This window comes from Theobroma cacao, chromosome 6 (assembly GCF_053813885.1).
Source record: "Theobroma cacao isolate CCN51 chromosome 6, ASM5381388v1, whole genome shotgun sequence".
NCBI classification, from domain to species: domain Eukaryota; kingdom Viridiplantae; phylum Streptophyta; class Magnoliopsida; order Malvales; family Malvaceae; genus Theobroma; species Theobroma cacao.
This window is the reverse complement of record NC_142644.1, coordinates 902,403-919,714: the sequence shown is the minus strand read 5'-3', so window position 1 is coordinate 919,714 and position 17,312 is coordinate 902,403. Positions and strand designations below refer to the sequence as shown.

The window sequence follows — 17,312 nt, the reverse complement described above, 5'->3', positions numbered from 1 at the left end:
TAACTCTAAAGCAAAGTATCACAGGTAGCATAAATGTATGCATATCTATAATTTGTACCATACTTAATTGATTCCCACTTTACTTTAGCAAGCAGAAGTGTTTTGTTTACAAAAGAAGAAAAGCATCAAGGAAAGCATTTTGGAGTCAAATCACTTTATAGAGAATCAACTTTGCTCTATTTACTGGTTTTTAAGAGAATAAAGATTTTAACTTTGGAATTACCATTTTTTTCTTTAGTTAAATATTGCTTTCTAAGTAAACAATGTTATATAGCAATTACTTTTCTTTTGCTTTAGTTATGCAACAATTACTTGCACGATGAAAACACATCGTGCGTATGTTATGATTACGATTCATTTTGATAATACAACAATAATTGTAAATTAATTGATCGAGTGAGTGATAAAAATAACATTAACTTTTTCTTTATTTAAAGAAGGAAATAATTATGAGAATTTGAAAGTGAATACTGATGCTAATCTTAATTTCTTGCCTTCAAATAATTTAATTAAGACACACCTTTTTTTATGGAGTACTATTCTCTTTGTCTTTCAAGAGAAAGAAAAGGATCAAAGAAAACTTACTCATAAGATAAAATGCTTCTTTAAATTGGTATTTTTTTTATTGAAAATGTAGCTATGAAGATGCTACTTCCACAATTTTGTAACTAAAACAATAAATAGAAAAGGACAGAAAAACAAGAAAAGCATCAAGGACATCAAGGTTTTAAGTTTGGAATCCCCTATTTTCCCTTCTAAACTTTTTTGGGAAGCATCGTTATTGAAGCTATTGATGACTAACCATGATGAATTGATAACACTTGAGCATTTGACTCATTGGTTAGTGCATTATCCTCCTGCCTAAAGAGTAGGGTTCGAATCTTCTTCCTCCAATTATAAAAAAAAAAAAAAAAAAAAACCATGCTGAATTGATAAGGCTCTTGACATAAAATCAAGCCGAGACAATAAAACAAATACAAATACAAAAAAAAAATAGCAGCAAAATCTCCTTTTTCTTCTTTCATGCAAAAAGTTACTAACTCAAATTAAACCCCCTACAATTCTTAAGTACTCCTAATCTATTTAAATAAGATTTATATTTAATGCACTAACAATGTATTTTTTATACATTATCAATACATCAAATACAAATCCATTTAAATATAAAAAACTTCAATATTAACATAAATTCATACAGAGTGGACAAGTATTTGGTCATTCAACGCAAAAGTATACAAGAAAGGCAGCCACTTATTTGCCAATTCACTAGTTTGAGAATGGACATCGCTTCTGGCCAAGAGAGAATAAAAGGAGCAGAAAATGGTTTTTTGACTTTATGCTAGTTTGCTGTAATTTTTTAACTTATTAATAAAAATTTTGAATCATTGTCTAAAAATGTTTTCTCTCCTTTGTCTCTTTGCCATTGTCATGAAAAGATTCTCTAGCTTTCTTTTCCCTACAATCTAATGAAAATATAATTGAATAAAATGCCCTGTACTCCTACACATTATGAAGAATAAGCTTAAATATATGAAAGTGTATTTGGCATTCAAAGAATTGTTTATGTTGTTAAATCATTCGCATCAGCAGTCTTGCTTGCATTTTTATGTTGTTAATTTCTAGCTACACCCCCCTCTTTGCAGTGCCAAGACGATTGAGGACTTGAAGAGGTACTAAACTTCTGTCAAAAGCAAGTACAGGATATCCCCATGGCAGAAAAGTCTCTGCCTTGTTTTCTCATATAAACAAAGAAAGAAATTTGGGTAGATGAAAAGAGAGAGATGATCAATTGCTAGCCTCTTGATGAGAAAGAGTGTTTAAATATAAAACCTAAACAAAGATTTCCTCAACCCTTTGTACCAAAAACAAGAAAATGGCATGTGCTTTATGTCCTATCAACATTGTTTTTTTTCTCTATATATTTAAAGAAGGAAATTATTGAGAGAATATGAAAAAGAAAAGGCCAAAGAAAACTTACTCATCATTAAAGATAAAATACTTATTTTAATTACTACCCTTTTATTTCAAATGTGGCTATCAAGATGCTAGTACCACAATTTTGTATCTCAAAAAGAAAACAGAAAAGGAGAGAAAACAAGAAAAGCATCAGGCACTTCATGCATTTCGGAATCAAATCACTTTTTTGAAATAAAAAAAAAATCAACCTTGTCTATTTACATTGGTTTTTCAAAGGATATAAAAGTTTTAATTTTGGAATCTCTTATTTTTCCTTATAAACTTTTTGTTGGGAAGCATAATTATTGAAGCTACTGATGACTAACCATGATGAATTGATAAGGATGTCGACATAAAATAATGCTGACACAAGAAAACAAAAACAAAGGAAAAAAATAAGCAACGGAATCTTCTTTTTCATCTTCCATACTTGAAGCTATTAACTCAAACTAAACCCCTTCATTTATGAAGTGCTCCTAATCTCTTTTTTTTTTTTGAAAAATAAATTTCTTTCAATAAGCTATGGAAGGGAAGAATGCTTTTATGAGTCTTACATTCAGCATGACTCACCCCAGAATTTATCCTCGAAATACCTATACGATTAGAGCCTTTTGTGTGGCGTATGCACGACTGGGCTTTACTATATACACAACTAGCCCTACTCAAGATTGCAGAAGGTCAAAAAGAAACAAAAGGTTCTGTATAGCGTCAAGACAAGCTCATTAATTAATGGACAAAGCTTCAAAGTGCTGAAAAGGTTTCAGAAAAGGTTTCACAAAATGCTAAGGTGCCAACAATTATTTTCTCTCTCTGTATATAGAATTTTTTATACCGCATTGTTGAATTTTTTTGAAGAAAAATAAGAATTTAAATTACACATACACATATCACATGATCATATCGACCATCTTTTTGGTTGATTGGAATTTATTAATGGTCAAAGTGCCTCATAAGTCTATCACCCTATTTGTTTGTATTGTGTCTAGAAAAATTATCTCACCTGCTAGATGATGCAATCAAGATTAGTAAATGGAAGCCTTTCCAACTAACGAGAAAGGGACCGAATTTGTCTCATATTTGCTTTGCAGATGACTTGATGTTATTTGGAGCTGCTACAACGAATCAAGTGAAAACTATGATGAGAATCTTAGATAATTTCTGTGAAGCTTTAGGACAAAAGGTGAGTCTCGTAAAATCTCGCATGTTGGTTTCTTCAAATTTATGTGATATAAAAGCAAGAGCCCTCAGTAGAATTGCCAAGATTCCATTAATTAAAAGTTTTGGAAAATATCTTGGAACACCAGTAATCCATGGTCGTCTCTCTAAAGGAATTTTTTCTGAGCTGCTTAATAAGGTGAAGCAAAAGTTGGAAGGATGGAATAATAGAAATCTGTCTATGGCTGGGAGAATTGCCTTAGTGCAATCCATGACAAGCTCTATGACGGCTCATCTAATGCAAACAATATTCATTCCTGAAAATGTTATTCAAGAAATAGATAGATTGAATCGAAACTTTATTTGGGGGCACATTGGAGAAACCAGAAAAATTCATAGTGTTAGTTGGGAGAAAGTTTGCTTAAATAAAGCTGAAGGTGGTTTGCAAATAAGGGACTCTAGAAAATTTAATCTTGCTCTTCTAGCCAAACTTGGTTGGAGTTTATGGACTGATAAGAAAAGCTTGTGGATAGATATTCTTAAAAAGAAATATTTGAGAAGTCAGGATCTTTTGAATGTGAAGGCTAAGGCATCAAACTCCTATGTTTGGAGAAGCATTCTAAAAGGACGTGATGTATTGGTGAGAGGTTTGGGGAAAAATGTATGTAATGGGCACTCAACAAAATTCTGGACTGACAATTGGTTGAGCTGTGGACCTTTAATAAAATATGTTAGTGCTGAGATCTCAGCTCTTGAAGCAGAATTATCTGTTGCAAGTTTTTGCAATGAGGCTGGTAATTGGGATTTTGATATGCTTACACATTTGCTTCCTCCAGAAATTGTCTCCATGATAGTTGCTGTTCTTATAGATCCAACTAGTGAGGAAGAAGACGTTGGCTTTTGGTTGGAAACAAGCAATGGAGTTTTCTCAGTTAAGTCAGCCTATGTTCTTCAAATGGAGAAAAATAAATCTAGCATGAATTTTTGGAAACAGGTATGGCAAATCAAAAGCTCTAGTAAGGTTCGTGTTTTTCTATGGAGAGTACTTCATGATTCTTTACCAACTTCCTTTTGGTTAGCTAAAAGGAACTTGAGTTCATCTCCTGGTTACATCCGTTGTGGCAGCTCTAATGAAGATATACTGCATGATTTAAGGGATTGCAATATTTCCAAAAATGTCTGGTTGTAGTTGAGAGGAAATTTATTCTGTTCTGATTTTTTCAGTCTCAACTTACAGCAATGGATACTGAAGAATATTCAAGATAATACTGTTTTTGATGGGTTGCCGTGGAGTTCTATCTTTGTGTACACCATATGGCTATTTTGGTATTGGAGAAATCTTCTCATCTTTGATAGCTCTTTTACATGGCCTCATAATCCGTAGCAGCAAATCTGGACGAAAACCAAAGAGGCTTTTGATATCTTAAGTAAAACTCAACAAAAGGTGAAACATGAAGTATTGATTTCTTGGAAAAAACCGAGCAAGACATTTGTTAAACTAAATGTTGATGGAGTGCCAGAGGCCAACCTGGTGAAGCAGCGGCAGGTGGAATTATTCGTGATGACAAGGGAGAATGGATGCTAGGTTTCATTCATAAAATTGGTATAATTTTTTCGATAAATGCTGAGCTATGGGCATTATTTCAAGGTTTAAATTTGTGTTGGAGAAGGGGATTTAGGAAGGTTCAAGTGGAGTCTGACTCCCTCTTTGCTATACAGAAGTTGTCGATGGAAAGTAATATTTTAGATCCTAATGTCAAGTTGCTGAGGAATATAAAAGAACTACTCCTACGAGATTGGGATTGTAAAATATCTCACATACCTTGTGAAGCGAACCAATGTGCCGACTGGATGGCCACTCATCATGATAATTTACCTTTGGTACTTAGTGTTTTTGAGTCTCCTCCTTCTAGCATTATTTCTCTTTTACTAGCTGATGTTTTAGGAGTTGCTTGGCTTAGAATGATGTAATAGGTTATTCTTTTTTCACTATATATAAAAAAAGGGTGCCTCATAAGTCATCATATTAAAGATTTTTTTTATCAATTTAGTCCAACTATTCAAACTGATTAATTTAGTCATGTACTTTATGATATTATACCATTAAATCCCTCTACTTAACTCCATCCAAATTAACTATTAATGGTGCTAACATCGTGTTAACATGTCAGAAAACATTGACTTGACCCTAACGTGTCAAATTAAAAGAAAAAATCGGTCATGTGCCTTTTCTTTTTCTTTTTCTTTTTTCTCTCATTTGTCCAAAATTATTTCATTTTAAGCCTATTATTTAAATCACATTTAGTATTTTTTTCTCATTTTCCCTTTTCTTCCTTCTCTTTCTACCTTTCTTCTCTCTCCCTCCTTATTAAATCCTTCTATCCCAGATTTTAATCCCAAAAAATCTAATAAAAAATACCAAAAAATCATTTGGCTTGTTTGCAGCATTTACCATGGAACCTATATTGTATAATGAGGACTACAAAATTGGTTCAAGTGTAGAGTTGATAATTAGATGAGTTGGTTCCTTTTAAGTTCATTTCATTTTGGAATTTGCAAGAATAAGAACAAATAAAAAAACCATAGTACTTTGAGATTTATTGTGAGAAAATACAAATTTATAACTTAGTTCTTTGGTAGAATAGAAACTCCTTTAATAATAAGTCCTCCCTTCCATGTCAATACATCATATTGGTGACAGTAAATATCTAATTCTCCAACAATTTCGGATGAAGTTGTAAATTCTCCGACAGGGATTTCTATCCATACTCCTTTCGGCTTGGTCATCAAAGTTTCCTTGAGTTCATCCTTGTACCCATTTGGAAGAGTGAATCCAAAGTTCACTGGAATATCCCATCCATATGCTTCATTTGTCAACTTAAACACGAACACAACTCCATACAAAGTTTTTGGTGAAAGCTTTTTTACATTAAATTTCACACGCATTTCTAGCCAACACACAGCTAGAAGTTCGGCAACATCAATTAACACATCACTATAGAATAAAAAGTTTACAGATTAGAAAACTTGTTGAGCTGGAACTTGAAGTAAGGATTCTGAATGGATAATAAATCTACACTAACCTGTTTGTTTCTTTTTGGTATGACCAGTGCCAGTAACGTTGGTCTTCCACCCAACTGATTAAGAGATCTCTTGCAAACAACATGAAGCAATATTTGTTTGACTTTTTATCCACCCAATACTTCTGCAACAACAATGGCACCCACAAAATCATGAAACTTTCCTTCCATTCAACTATTCGTAATATAAAATTCATTTTTGCATAAAAGATAAGATCTTTAAAATGAACATATATAAGAGATAACTACCATTCTATTTTGGTTTAAGTAAACCTCTTCATGGGGTTGAGAAAGCAACTTATCCATAGAGGACCTCTTAGTAGGTGAGTCAGCAAATTCATGAAAATTTCCATCTACAAATTCAAAATCCTACAACATGAAAAACACAACCCCGTGACCATCAACACGAAGTTGAGGACCCAACGATGGAAAGAAGCAAGGTTTTTTTTTTTTTCAAGTTTATGATTTTATGATTTTATGATTTTAGATCTAGAAAAATTAGGATAGATTTAGAAAAAAACTATCCTGACTAAGGGAAAGGGGGCCAAAAAAATGATTTTTTTTCTATTTTTATTAAATTTTTTGACCATTAGTGATTGGTACATTTAGGGGTTGGAATTTGGGGGAGATCAAAAAGGCAAGGTGGTGAGAGAAAAAAGAGAGCTAAGGAGAAAAGGAAAGAAAGAAAAATGAAATACAACAAAATGTGCTTTAAATAGTAGGCTTGAAACAATATAGTTTTGGAAAAATGAAAGAAAAAAAATCATGTGGCCAAATTTTTTTTTTAAACTGATACGTTAATGCCACATCAACATCTTCTGACATGTCAATGCCATGTCAGCAACACTAACGGTTAATTTGGACAGAGTAAGCCAAAAGGACTCAATTGCATAAAATCTCATATTATAGGACTAAATTAATCAATTTTGAGTAGAGGAACTAAATTAAGGAAAAATCTATAGTCTGGGACTTATGATGTACTTTGAACATTAATAAAGGTGGTGGATATGATCTTGTGATGTGTATGTGTGATTTAGATTCTTATTTTCCTTCAAAAAAAATTAAATAATATGTGGTATGGAAAACTTCTACAAAGATAACGATGATAATAAACTTACTGTAGGAAGCATGCACTCAATGTGAGCAACAAATTGTCCATCACATTCTTCACAACAATAGACATGATTTTCTGAGTTCCTTTCTTCTTCGCAAATGTTGCAATAGTATTCTCCTGAATCATCTTCCACAAAACTATCTTTAAGAGTCAAAGGATGAATGTGACATTTGGATTTAATTGAATGTGGTATTTGAACACATCCAAAATGCAAAGAAATACCACACTCCATGCAGTGATAGAGAGGTGCCCCACTAACATGGTTTTTGCATCTGTCACATAAACCGAAGGAATGCACAGTATGTGGTCCAAAATAATAAAGACTATGTTGGTGAAACTTCAATTTTAATGCTAGCTTCAAGGAGCTAGCACAATCAAAGTGAAGGTGAAGATCACACTGCTGACAACTATAGCTGATGGCATTCATTTGTTGTTTACAAGCAGAACAATATTGTGACCGAAAGACTTGCGGATGAAGAGGATGCAATGGATGAAATGGGTGTTGCATCTCCTGCACAAGTGCAAGACAAGATTCATGAAGCTGGTAGTTGCAAAACAAACTACCACATCTATAAGCTGGACCCACGATTTGTTTGCGGCAAGCATCGCATTTCAAATCTAGCGACTTGGATCTAACATTGAAGAACTCTAGCTTATGATTTTGATTGAAAAGGCATAACTTGGAGAATCTCTCCATTTCTATTAGCCCTTGGCCCTCATTTTTAGGTGCAATTGGAGTGGTAGCACATTTCACGTCAAGTGTGAACTCACATTTATAGCACTTGTAAGAAAACCCATAAGAATGGCCCTTACATTCATAACATGTAAAGGTGTTAGCAAAGGTGAGGAGCTGGAGAGGATGCTGGGGGTGAAGAATATGTAACACTTCATACGGCAATGTGGCGCATGTTTCATGCAAGTAGTATTTGCAATTTTTACAAGCATAGGCTTGACCAGAAATTTCTAGATAGCAAGCATCACAAAGAGGAATAGGATTTTCATTCCGTTCAATAGCCTCATAATAGCTCAAGGGATGTGGATGATCAAAATTTTCAATCTGCATTTGTAAAATGAGAGCGAGTGAGGCAACTCATTAATATTTCTCTATTTTTTTAAGTTCATTGTTAATTTGTAACATTGTCATAATATTTTATTTTCATTTGTAACTAAACAAATTTGATTTTTTCATGTACGACTTTTTGAATTTATTCTAGATTCATCTATTCATCAATAAAGTGTTAAAATATGGAAGGGATTTGCCATCTAATTGCTACATGTATGTCCTTGTGACTGCATTCACATAATTGGACATACATGTGGCACCTTGATGGAAAATTTCATCTATATTCTATTGGTACATTAATAGACTTGATGCATTTGGAACAAATTCAAAATGCACAAATGAAAATGAAATATTCTAAATAGATCAAGATTGATAATACAATTTATTCTTTGTTCATGTTTAAAATGCAAAAAAAAAAAAGAAGGAAATGAAAATTTAAAATAAAAGTAGAATATGGATGCAATAATTAAATAATTATTATATATATTTATAAATTAACATGATGCATGTATGTGGTTTTTATTTTATTTAAAAATTCAATATTCTTACTAAAGCAGTCTCCAAATTAATTTTGAAACTTGCTATATTAATAGGGGTTTGGTACATTTATTATTGACGTTTTTTAGTTTTTTTTATTGAATTTTATTCAAAAACATAAATGGTGTTTATTACTAAAAATTCATTATAATATAAAAATCCAAGTCATTTTAGAAGACCTGAAGTGATGTAAACTTCCAAAAAAAATCCTAGTGTTCTTCTTAGTATTGGTGTTTCTCAACTACTTGAGTTTCTATTTCTCTAACATATTGCTTATATAAACCAAAAACATAATTGTTCTTGCTTGATGGAAATGAATAATAAAGCCAAAATAAACTATCGCTCCATTAATTGTACACTTACGCTAAGATGAGTAGGAACTTTTGCATTTCTCTGCTCTATTTCCTCTTTGTTGTCCAACAAGCCATGGTCAAGTTTTATATCTACAACCTGGGAAAGTGAAAATATTAGCACCAAAATTTTTCTAGGGGAAACATTTATGCGACCTATGCTACTTTTTTAATAAAAAAACAATTTAATAAATTTATTTAGTGAGTGAGTGTAAATATTTCCTTACCTTATTGAGTGCACATTCGATGTGAGCAACAAATTCGCACTCCTTGCAACAATAAACATAACACTTGGGCTTTCGTTCTTCTTCACAAATATCGCAATAATATTCCTTCGAATCATCTTCTATAAATGAATCAATAAGCATGAGATCATGCCTATGATACTTATGTGTAGTAGAAGCTAGTATTCCAAGACAACTGAAATGGTAACTGAAATCACACTGAACACAACGATAAAAAACACTTTCCTTATATCCGGCACCACAATTGGAATTACATATCTTGCACAAAAAGGTAGTGTCATAAGATTTTATTTGAAAATAAGTAAGATCATGCTCATCTAACTCAACCTTGAGACTGGGTTGGAGTCTAGCACAAAGAACATGAAGGTGGAATGTGCATTTTGGACAAAAATAGGATTTTTCCCACTCCTTCATTAATTTGTTACAAGCTTTGCAAAGTCGAATACCCAAGTAGGAGCTGCGTAAGTGAAGATGGTGTGATGGATGAAAAGGGTGTTTCAAGACGTTAGGCATGTTGTTTAAGCAAGAATAGTGGAAAAAGATTTCATCTCGAAAACCATAGCACATTCCAAATATATGTTTCTCACACCAATTACAGAAAAAATCATACTTTCTCACTTTCCTGTAGTTAAAAAGGGTCAACGGTTCGTTAAAGCTGAAATGCTGAATTTTTTTGGATCTGTGGCCATTAATTGAGGGTCTATTTGTCTCATCATTGGTTGAAAAAGCACATAGACACTCAAGCCTAAAATCACAACCTTTTTCGCAACTATATCCATGGCCAGTAGAAAGATTGAAACATTTAGCACATAGGTAATTCATCCAAGGTTTGCAGAATAGAGTAAGATTATGTTGGGAGTGGAGAGGATGTGCACTTATCTGACGAGGTAGCTGTTATTCAGCACAAGACTTGTGCAACCAAAACTTGCATCTTTCACAAGAATAGGCCCAACCATAAATATTCCAATTGCATTTATCACAACGTGCCTTTTGTTCTATGTATTCATCAAAGAGCAAGTAGTGTTCATGAAGGAAAGGTTTGATATCCATCTTAAACCAACAAACAAAGAAATTCAGGTAGATGAAGAAAGAGATATGATCAACAACTAGCCTCTTGATGGGAGAAGGTGTTTATATATAAAGGCTAAACAAAGATTCCCTCAAGCATTTTGAACCAACAACAAGAATATGGCATATGCTAAGGAAATTATTGAGAAAATATGAAAGCAAGTGCTGCTTTATTTATTATGCCAATCTTTCTTGCTTTAAAATTATTCTATTTTTCATTCAAAAAAAAGGAAACTTACTCATCATTAAAGACAAAATGCTTCTTTTAATTGCTACATTTTTATTCCAAATGTGGCTATCAAAGATGCTAGTACCACAAATTTGTATCTAAAACAGTAAATAGGAAAGAAGAGAAAACAAGAAAAGCATCAAGGACCCCAAGCATTTCGGAATCAAATTACTTTTTTCAAAACAACATTGCCCAGTTATTGGTTTTTCAAAGGATAAAGGTTTGAAGTTTGGAATCTTCTATTCTCGCTTTTAAACTTTTTGTTGGGAAGCATCATTATTAAAACTAAATTTCAAAATATAACAGTGGCAAACTAAAATTTTGAGGTTAATTATTCTTTTAGTTATACCTGTATACATTTATTCTTTTAATTTCTATGCAAAAGTGATAGATAAGGAAAGACAAAAAGAAGACATGATTGATATGACTCTGAAGCAAAGTATCATTGGTGGCATAAATGTATCCATTTCTATAAATTGTAGAATGCTGAATTGATTCGCACTTTAGTTTTGTTTACAAAAGAAGGAAAATATCAAGGTCCTCAAGCATTTCAGAATTAAATCACTTTGTAGAAAATCAACCTGACTCTACTTATTGGTTTTTAAGAGGATAAAAGTTTTAAGTTTGGAATCCCATTTTTTACGTTTAAACTTAAGTTTCAATTGCTCTAAATCTGTCAAAAAGTATATGCTTTATCTAAGCCAAGAAGGAGCAACATTGATTTTCAATGTTGTACCATGCTGAGTTGATTCCCACTTTAGTTAAGCAAGTAAGGGTGTTTTGTTTACAAAAGAAGAAAAGCATCAAGGACCTCAGACATTTTGAAACGAAATCACTACAAAGATACTCAACCTTGCTCTACTTACTGGATTTTAAGAATATTAAAATTTTAAGTTTGTAATCCCCTTTTCTTCCCTTCTAAACAGAAGTTTCAATTGCTCTAATCATTAAGAAAGGAATATGTACCGAAAAGGAATAATCTATGAAAAGGCTTGTGCTAGTATGAGAACATGCCTCAAACAAGCTCATTACTTGGCAAAGCTTCAAAGTTCATAATATATATATATATATATATATATATATATATATATATATATATATATATATATATACGATTGATTATCCTAAATAAGTTCAATAAAAGTAAAATAATTTCTTGCAATTTCTATCCATGCCTTCTTTTGGTCCTCCATCTTTCTTCTTATAAAGGAAAATTCCTAAGGATTTGATTCTTGCTTAGAAAAGCTATGAAATAATATGAACAAATGTAATATAGGAGTATATTATAAGTTATTATTATTTAAAAATTATAGGTATAATAGAATTCCTTTTTTATTTAATTTACTTGTACTAGGATTTTAGGCTAGTCATGTTTTATTTAGGAGTAAAACACTTATTTTATTTAAATATCTTGTTAATTACTCTAATTCTTTAGACAATTAGAAGTAGAGTTTTATTAGGATTTAGGACTATTACACTATAAATAGCACCCTTAGACTTAGTTATTATATATTCAAGTTGATATTTAATAAAGATTATTTTCTTTAAATAAGCGGTGCTTATTTTCTATAGACTCTTTTTAAAAGAGTAAAAGGTTCTAGCATCTTTGGCTTGGTCAACCAAAGTGAGAGTTTGGCTATTTTTCACCTTAGTGGAGTTTCTAACCATGTCAAAATTGGTGTATTCACAACGTAAACTTTCCTTGTTCGGGTCATTTAGTCTTTTTTATTGTTTTATTGTTTTATCATCATTTTTTTTACATCGCTATATCGTCATTACCATGTCACCACCATATCATCACTGCCATAATTGTAGTTCCTCATTTGAGCCAACAAAATGTCACCAAGATGCTGAAATCATCAAAGAATTGATCATGAGATCAAGATTGAGGAATTACGTCGCCAAATTCAAGAACTACAAGATCAACTCACAAGACGTGATACTCAAATCAACAACATTAGATCTAGTGATAAAGATGGATTGGCCGCGAATCAAGTGGCAAAAGTTGGATTGGAAAACTGGTTACTACATGGCCTTGATTTAATGGTGAAGGAGTCAAGATTGAAGATAATTGATTTTCATGGGAGGTTACATGCGGATAAGGGTGAGCAAATTGGTGGATTGGATAGTTTGATCCACCATACCTCAAGACCAAATAGACCAAATAGTTTTAGAAAACCAACTAAAACTAACTGAACATAAAAAAAGATCAAACCGATCAAATATTGAATTGGTTTGAATGATTTGGTTTTGAACCAATGGACCAAAATTTTATCACCTTATTTTACAAATTATAATATTAAAATTTACAAACTTCATTCATAATTATAAAATATACAAATTTTGTATAAATTAAATATATGTATATATAATATATTACTTTATTGTAAATATGAAATTAATGACACAACTTATATCTTATAAAAATTATAGCGATAATTAATAAAATTATTAAATGTAATCATATAAATAAAGTCTATTGTTATGCGTTTCATGTTGGTTTGAACATTTCAGTAGGATGGTTTTTCTTTGGGAGAAAGGGAAATTTTCATTTGGTGCCCTATATTTCGCTACAGCGAGAATCATTCTCGCTGCAGCGAGAAACTCTCGGGTTTGAGAACCTTCACCAGAACTGGTTCTCGCTGCAGCGAAAAGGAATCTCGCTGCAGCGAAAAACTCTCTGTTTCATCAGCTAAATTTCGCTGTAGCGAGAAACCTTCTGTTTTTGGGTCACAATTTCGTTGTCGTATTTGACTTGCTTGCGTATCATTGAAGCTTTCATTTTTCAAATGGTTCATTATGTATGGGTTCATGATTTTCAAATGATTAATCATTTAAGGACTTGATGAGGGGTTTTTAATATGAATGGAACTAAATTGCATTGTTTTGAACGAAGTGCATCATGATTTTTAAATTCTCCCTTATTGTTGCTTGTTCCCTTCCTTGTTCACTCACTGAGTTTATACTCACTGTTTTCAACTTCATATTTTCATATCACAAGGCAATCGGTAACTAGGACGAGGTGTCCTTGTAGACTTGTATCCATCTTTTGGTAAGTGTCTCGGCATTCAGTAGCTATACATTCATCCGAGTCCCTCCGTTGGAAGTCGAGTATTCTTTTGTTGTGTATAGACGAACCTAATGTAAATTATTGGAATACATGCTGTAGACAATGTATGTATATTTTAAATGAGTAATGCCAATACAAGTTGGCAATGTCTGTCACCATTTTGATTTAAAGTTATAAATTGTGATTTAGCAATATTTGATGGAATGATGAGTGGGATAAATAGATAGGCTTGCTTGGGCTTAATGGATTACATCTATTGAGCCCTTGCACCGATCATGGCCTGAAATTTGGGTCGTGATAAAGTTCTTGCGATTTAATTCATATTTTTCACATCTTAGTTTTGATTCTTTTAACAAAAAGATTTTCCTAAACATTTTTCTTGAGATACTCATGTTTGATTTATATTTGAAAAATGTTTTAAATATTTCAAGAGTGGTCATTTACCTATGCTTGATTGAGCTAAATTTCTTAGGATTTGCTTATTCATCAAAATCCTTTAGAAACTTGTTCTTAAGATTTGAAAACAAGTTTTCTAGTCTAGAATTGACTAAAGGATTACTATAGTTGACTATAGCTCTTTGTTCCTCAAATTTTAGAATTTTTAAAGTCCAATTCACTTTCCTTTTGGACATTATTGCCACTTATACATTGAGTTAACATTTCTAACATGAAGGAAGCTGGATCCTTTATTTTAACACATGAATAACCGTTACATAGACCTCACACTGAGCTTGGTTGTTACAAACCAAAGCTATCCAAAAAAATCTTGTGCAACATCTGATAAAAGTCCACACTAATGATCTCCAAAAATCCTTCTCAAGGATTGGGATTACTCTTGCCTCTACAAAGTGCTAGCTAGGTTGTTTACAACAATCAAACTTTCTCAAGTGCACACACTTCCTTTGGCCAAATGCTTTAGAGAAGAAAACAATTTTCTTTCTCTGACAACTGGCGGCTATGGAATGGCTAGGGTTTTGTGTTTTTCACACTCTCATGAAAGTGAGGCTCTAGTTAAGCTTTCATAGTTAGGGTTAATTTCAGCCCATGTGTAGGAAATTACATAACCTTTATGTCATTATGAATTAACCCCTCACTTAATTTAACTTTTTTTATTAAGTGCTTAGTAGCTTATGTCTTTTAATTTGATTAAGTTTTACTTAATCACCAATCCCATTTTATTTTCAAATCTCATTTTAGATGTGTCACCCATTAGGCTTCCAACATGTTGGCAATGATTTTAAGATGTAATCCATAAACTAATTTAAGGATTAGATAAATTCAAACTAATATGAATTTATCATTGATCATATCAGCCATCTTATGATCACAGACTAAGAGCGGAATTTAACAATCCATCATGACCACCTACATTTTAGAAGAGTCAAGATGGTTTGACTCAACCTTTTAGTGATCAAATTTTTAGTGCAATTCAATCCTTTCACCATGTATCTCAGAAAGCTTAGAAGAATGGTGTAATGTCAACTCCTAAAACTTTTCCATATCAATCATGCCTTTGATTAGCTATCATGGATTATAGGAAACCCATTTCCTAAAAACCATACTGCTTTGGCCAGAGTCTTTACATAAGCTAACTTAGTGCATTAACAATCGAGATATGTCTCCTTAATCAGTTGGAGTGGTGAATCCTATCTTGACTACTCATTTGCCTTCATTGCTTCATGCAATATGTTGGTTGAAATAAGCTTAAAGTATCTTAACAAAGAAAGGGGGTAGGTGAATTGGTTACCAAGAGAAGATCCTCTCTTTTTCATCGATTAAAGAGATAATGAAACTGCAGTGCAGCGAAATAAAAAACAAAGCATAACAGAGTATGAAAGTGCCAAAAAGTAAAAAGTGCAAAGCCACGATTTTTATAAAAGTTCAGCCTTCAATGCCTACATCTTCTCCCTTGATATCATAATGAGTTTAAATCCACTATAAACTGTCTTCCAAGGAGCAGGCATAACCTTCACAAACACTACTCTTTGGAGAGGACCAAGCACAACCTCATAACATCGTTGCCTTTTCAAGAGAAGCAAGCACAACCTCACAACGTCATTGCCTTTTCAAGGTTAAAGCATAACCTTTCACAAAGTCTCTTTCTCTTTACAGTTAAAGCACAACCTCTCTACCTTTTGTTTGGAGGTATAACAAAATATAACAGTAGATTATAAAAGTATAAACTTTATGCCTTTAAAAAAGGCTGATGAGCAATGGGAGTACTAAAGGTGCAAGCTTTCTAAGAATAAAGGTCAAAAATAGAAATATCTAAGCTTAGAAACTTTTTGTAGTGAGGAAAGGTGTGATCTTTAGAGATGATCAGCTCACTACTAGAATAAAGGAATGATTTTTCTTTTTCAGGTCTTTCAAGAATATTTTTTTCTTGTTTTCCCTCTCTTTTTGCACTTTTTCTGATTCTTTTTCTTTTCCTTCCTTTCTTTTCTGATGTCTTTTAAATGGGTTTGAAAGAAAGATGTTGGTTTTGATGTGTTGAACTAACTCTTTCTTAAGAAAAATAATGGGTTTATGTTTGAGAGAAAGTATCCTTTCCAAAACCAATTTCAAAGATAAAATCTTGAGAGATTTCTTGAACAATTTCAACTTTTCCAACTTTAGATTAATGCCTTTGAAAGAAATTTTTGTTCTGAAATAGCACATTCAAGATTCGCAGCCCTCTGAAGAGTTTTGGTATAGCAATCACCTAGTGGTGCATTGGATCTCCATGAATGTCTTCCTCTTTGCTTTGAATCACCTACAAAATACATTTTTCATTTTATTTTTGGTATCCAAATTTCTTTGGATCCTTTTGTTAGTACTAACTGTGTTAGTTCTTTTTGAAACCTCATTGACCTCAACAAATTTGCCAAAAGTAGGCTTGGTTCCTTTCGGAACCCATACCTATTTGATAACTTTTCCTTTGAGTGATGGTTTTCTAAGAAAGCAAAAATATATAGAATGACCAACCTTATAACAGCGTATATATAAATGTGATGCACCATGTTTTTTTTTTTCTTTTTCAAAGAAAGTTTTTGTCTTAGCCTCTTTTTGTGTCTAATTATAGCCTAGACCTTCATTGTCAAATAACGTTTTTAAGCTTCAAGCATCTCATTTGTCTCTCGTGAGCTCACACTCTATTTAGAGAATGATTCATTTAATTGTTCATTTTTCTATTTCAACAGATTTACTTCATTTTCTAGATGTTTGACCTTATCTTCAAACTCGGCTTTGATTTTCTCAAGATAATCATTTTAGCCTTGAGTTTAGAGATAATCTTTTTATATTTCAAGGTCATATTTTCAAATTCAAATGCTAAATCATTATATGCATCTTGAAGTTCATCAAATGTGTATGAATCATCATTGAATTCATAAAAGCAAGAGCCATTGTTTGAGGAGTGTACCTTAAGGTCCTCAATTCCCATGAAACACAAAGTGGCTACTTGCTC

General features: G+C 32.4%; 1 protein-coding gene across 2 annotated transcripts; it reads right to left on the bottom strand.

Annotated features, from left to right (window-relative positions):
• Nucleotides 1-5,702: 5,702 nt before the first annotated feature.
• Nucleotides 5,703-10,589, bottom strand: LOC18595134 (uncharacterized). Of its 2 annotated transcripts, XM_007022960.3 has the most exons (6): nt 9,483-10,589; nt 9,269-9,355; nt 7,310-8,362; nt 6,441-6,560; nt 6,195-6,316; nt 5,703-6,106 (listed from the first exon to the last, which is right to left on the bottom strand). In XM_007022960.3, exons 1-6 carry the CDS (start codon nt 10,320-10,322, stop codon nt 5,737-5,739), a joined length of 2,592 nt encoding a protein of 863 aa, XP_007023022.3. In that variant the 5' UTR covers nt 10,323-10,589; the 3' UTR covers nt 5,703-5,736. The 2 variants fall into 2 exon arrangements, with proteins under 2 accessions (XP_007023022.3, XP_017978424.2); XM_018122935.2 differs by lacking the exon at nt 6,441-6,560.
• Between the last annotated feature and the right edge of the window lie 6,723 nt (nt 10,590-17,312).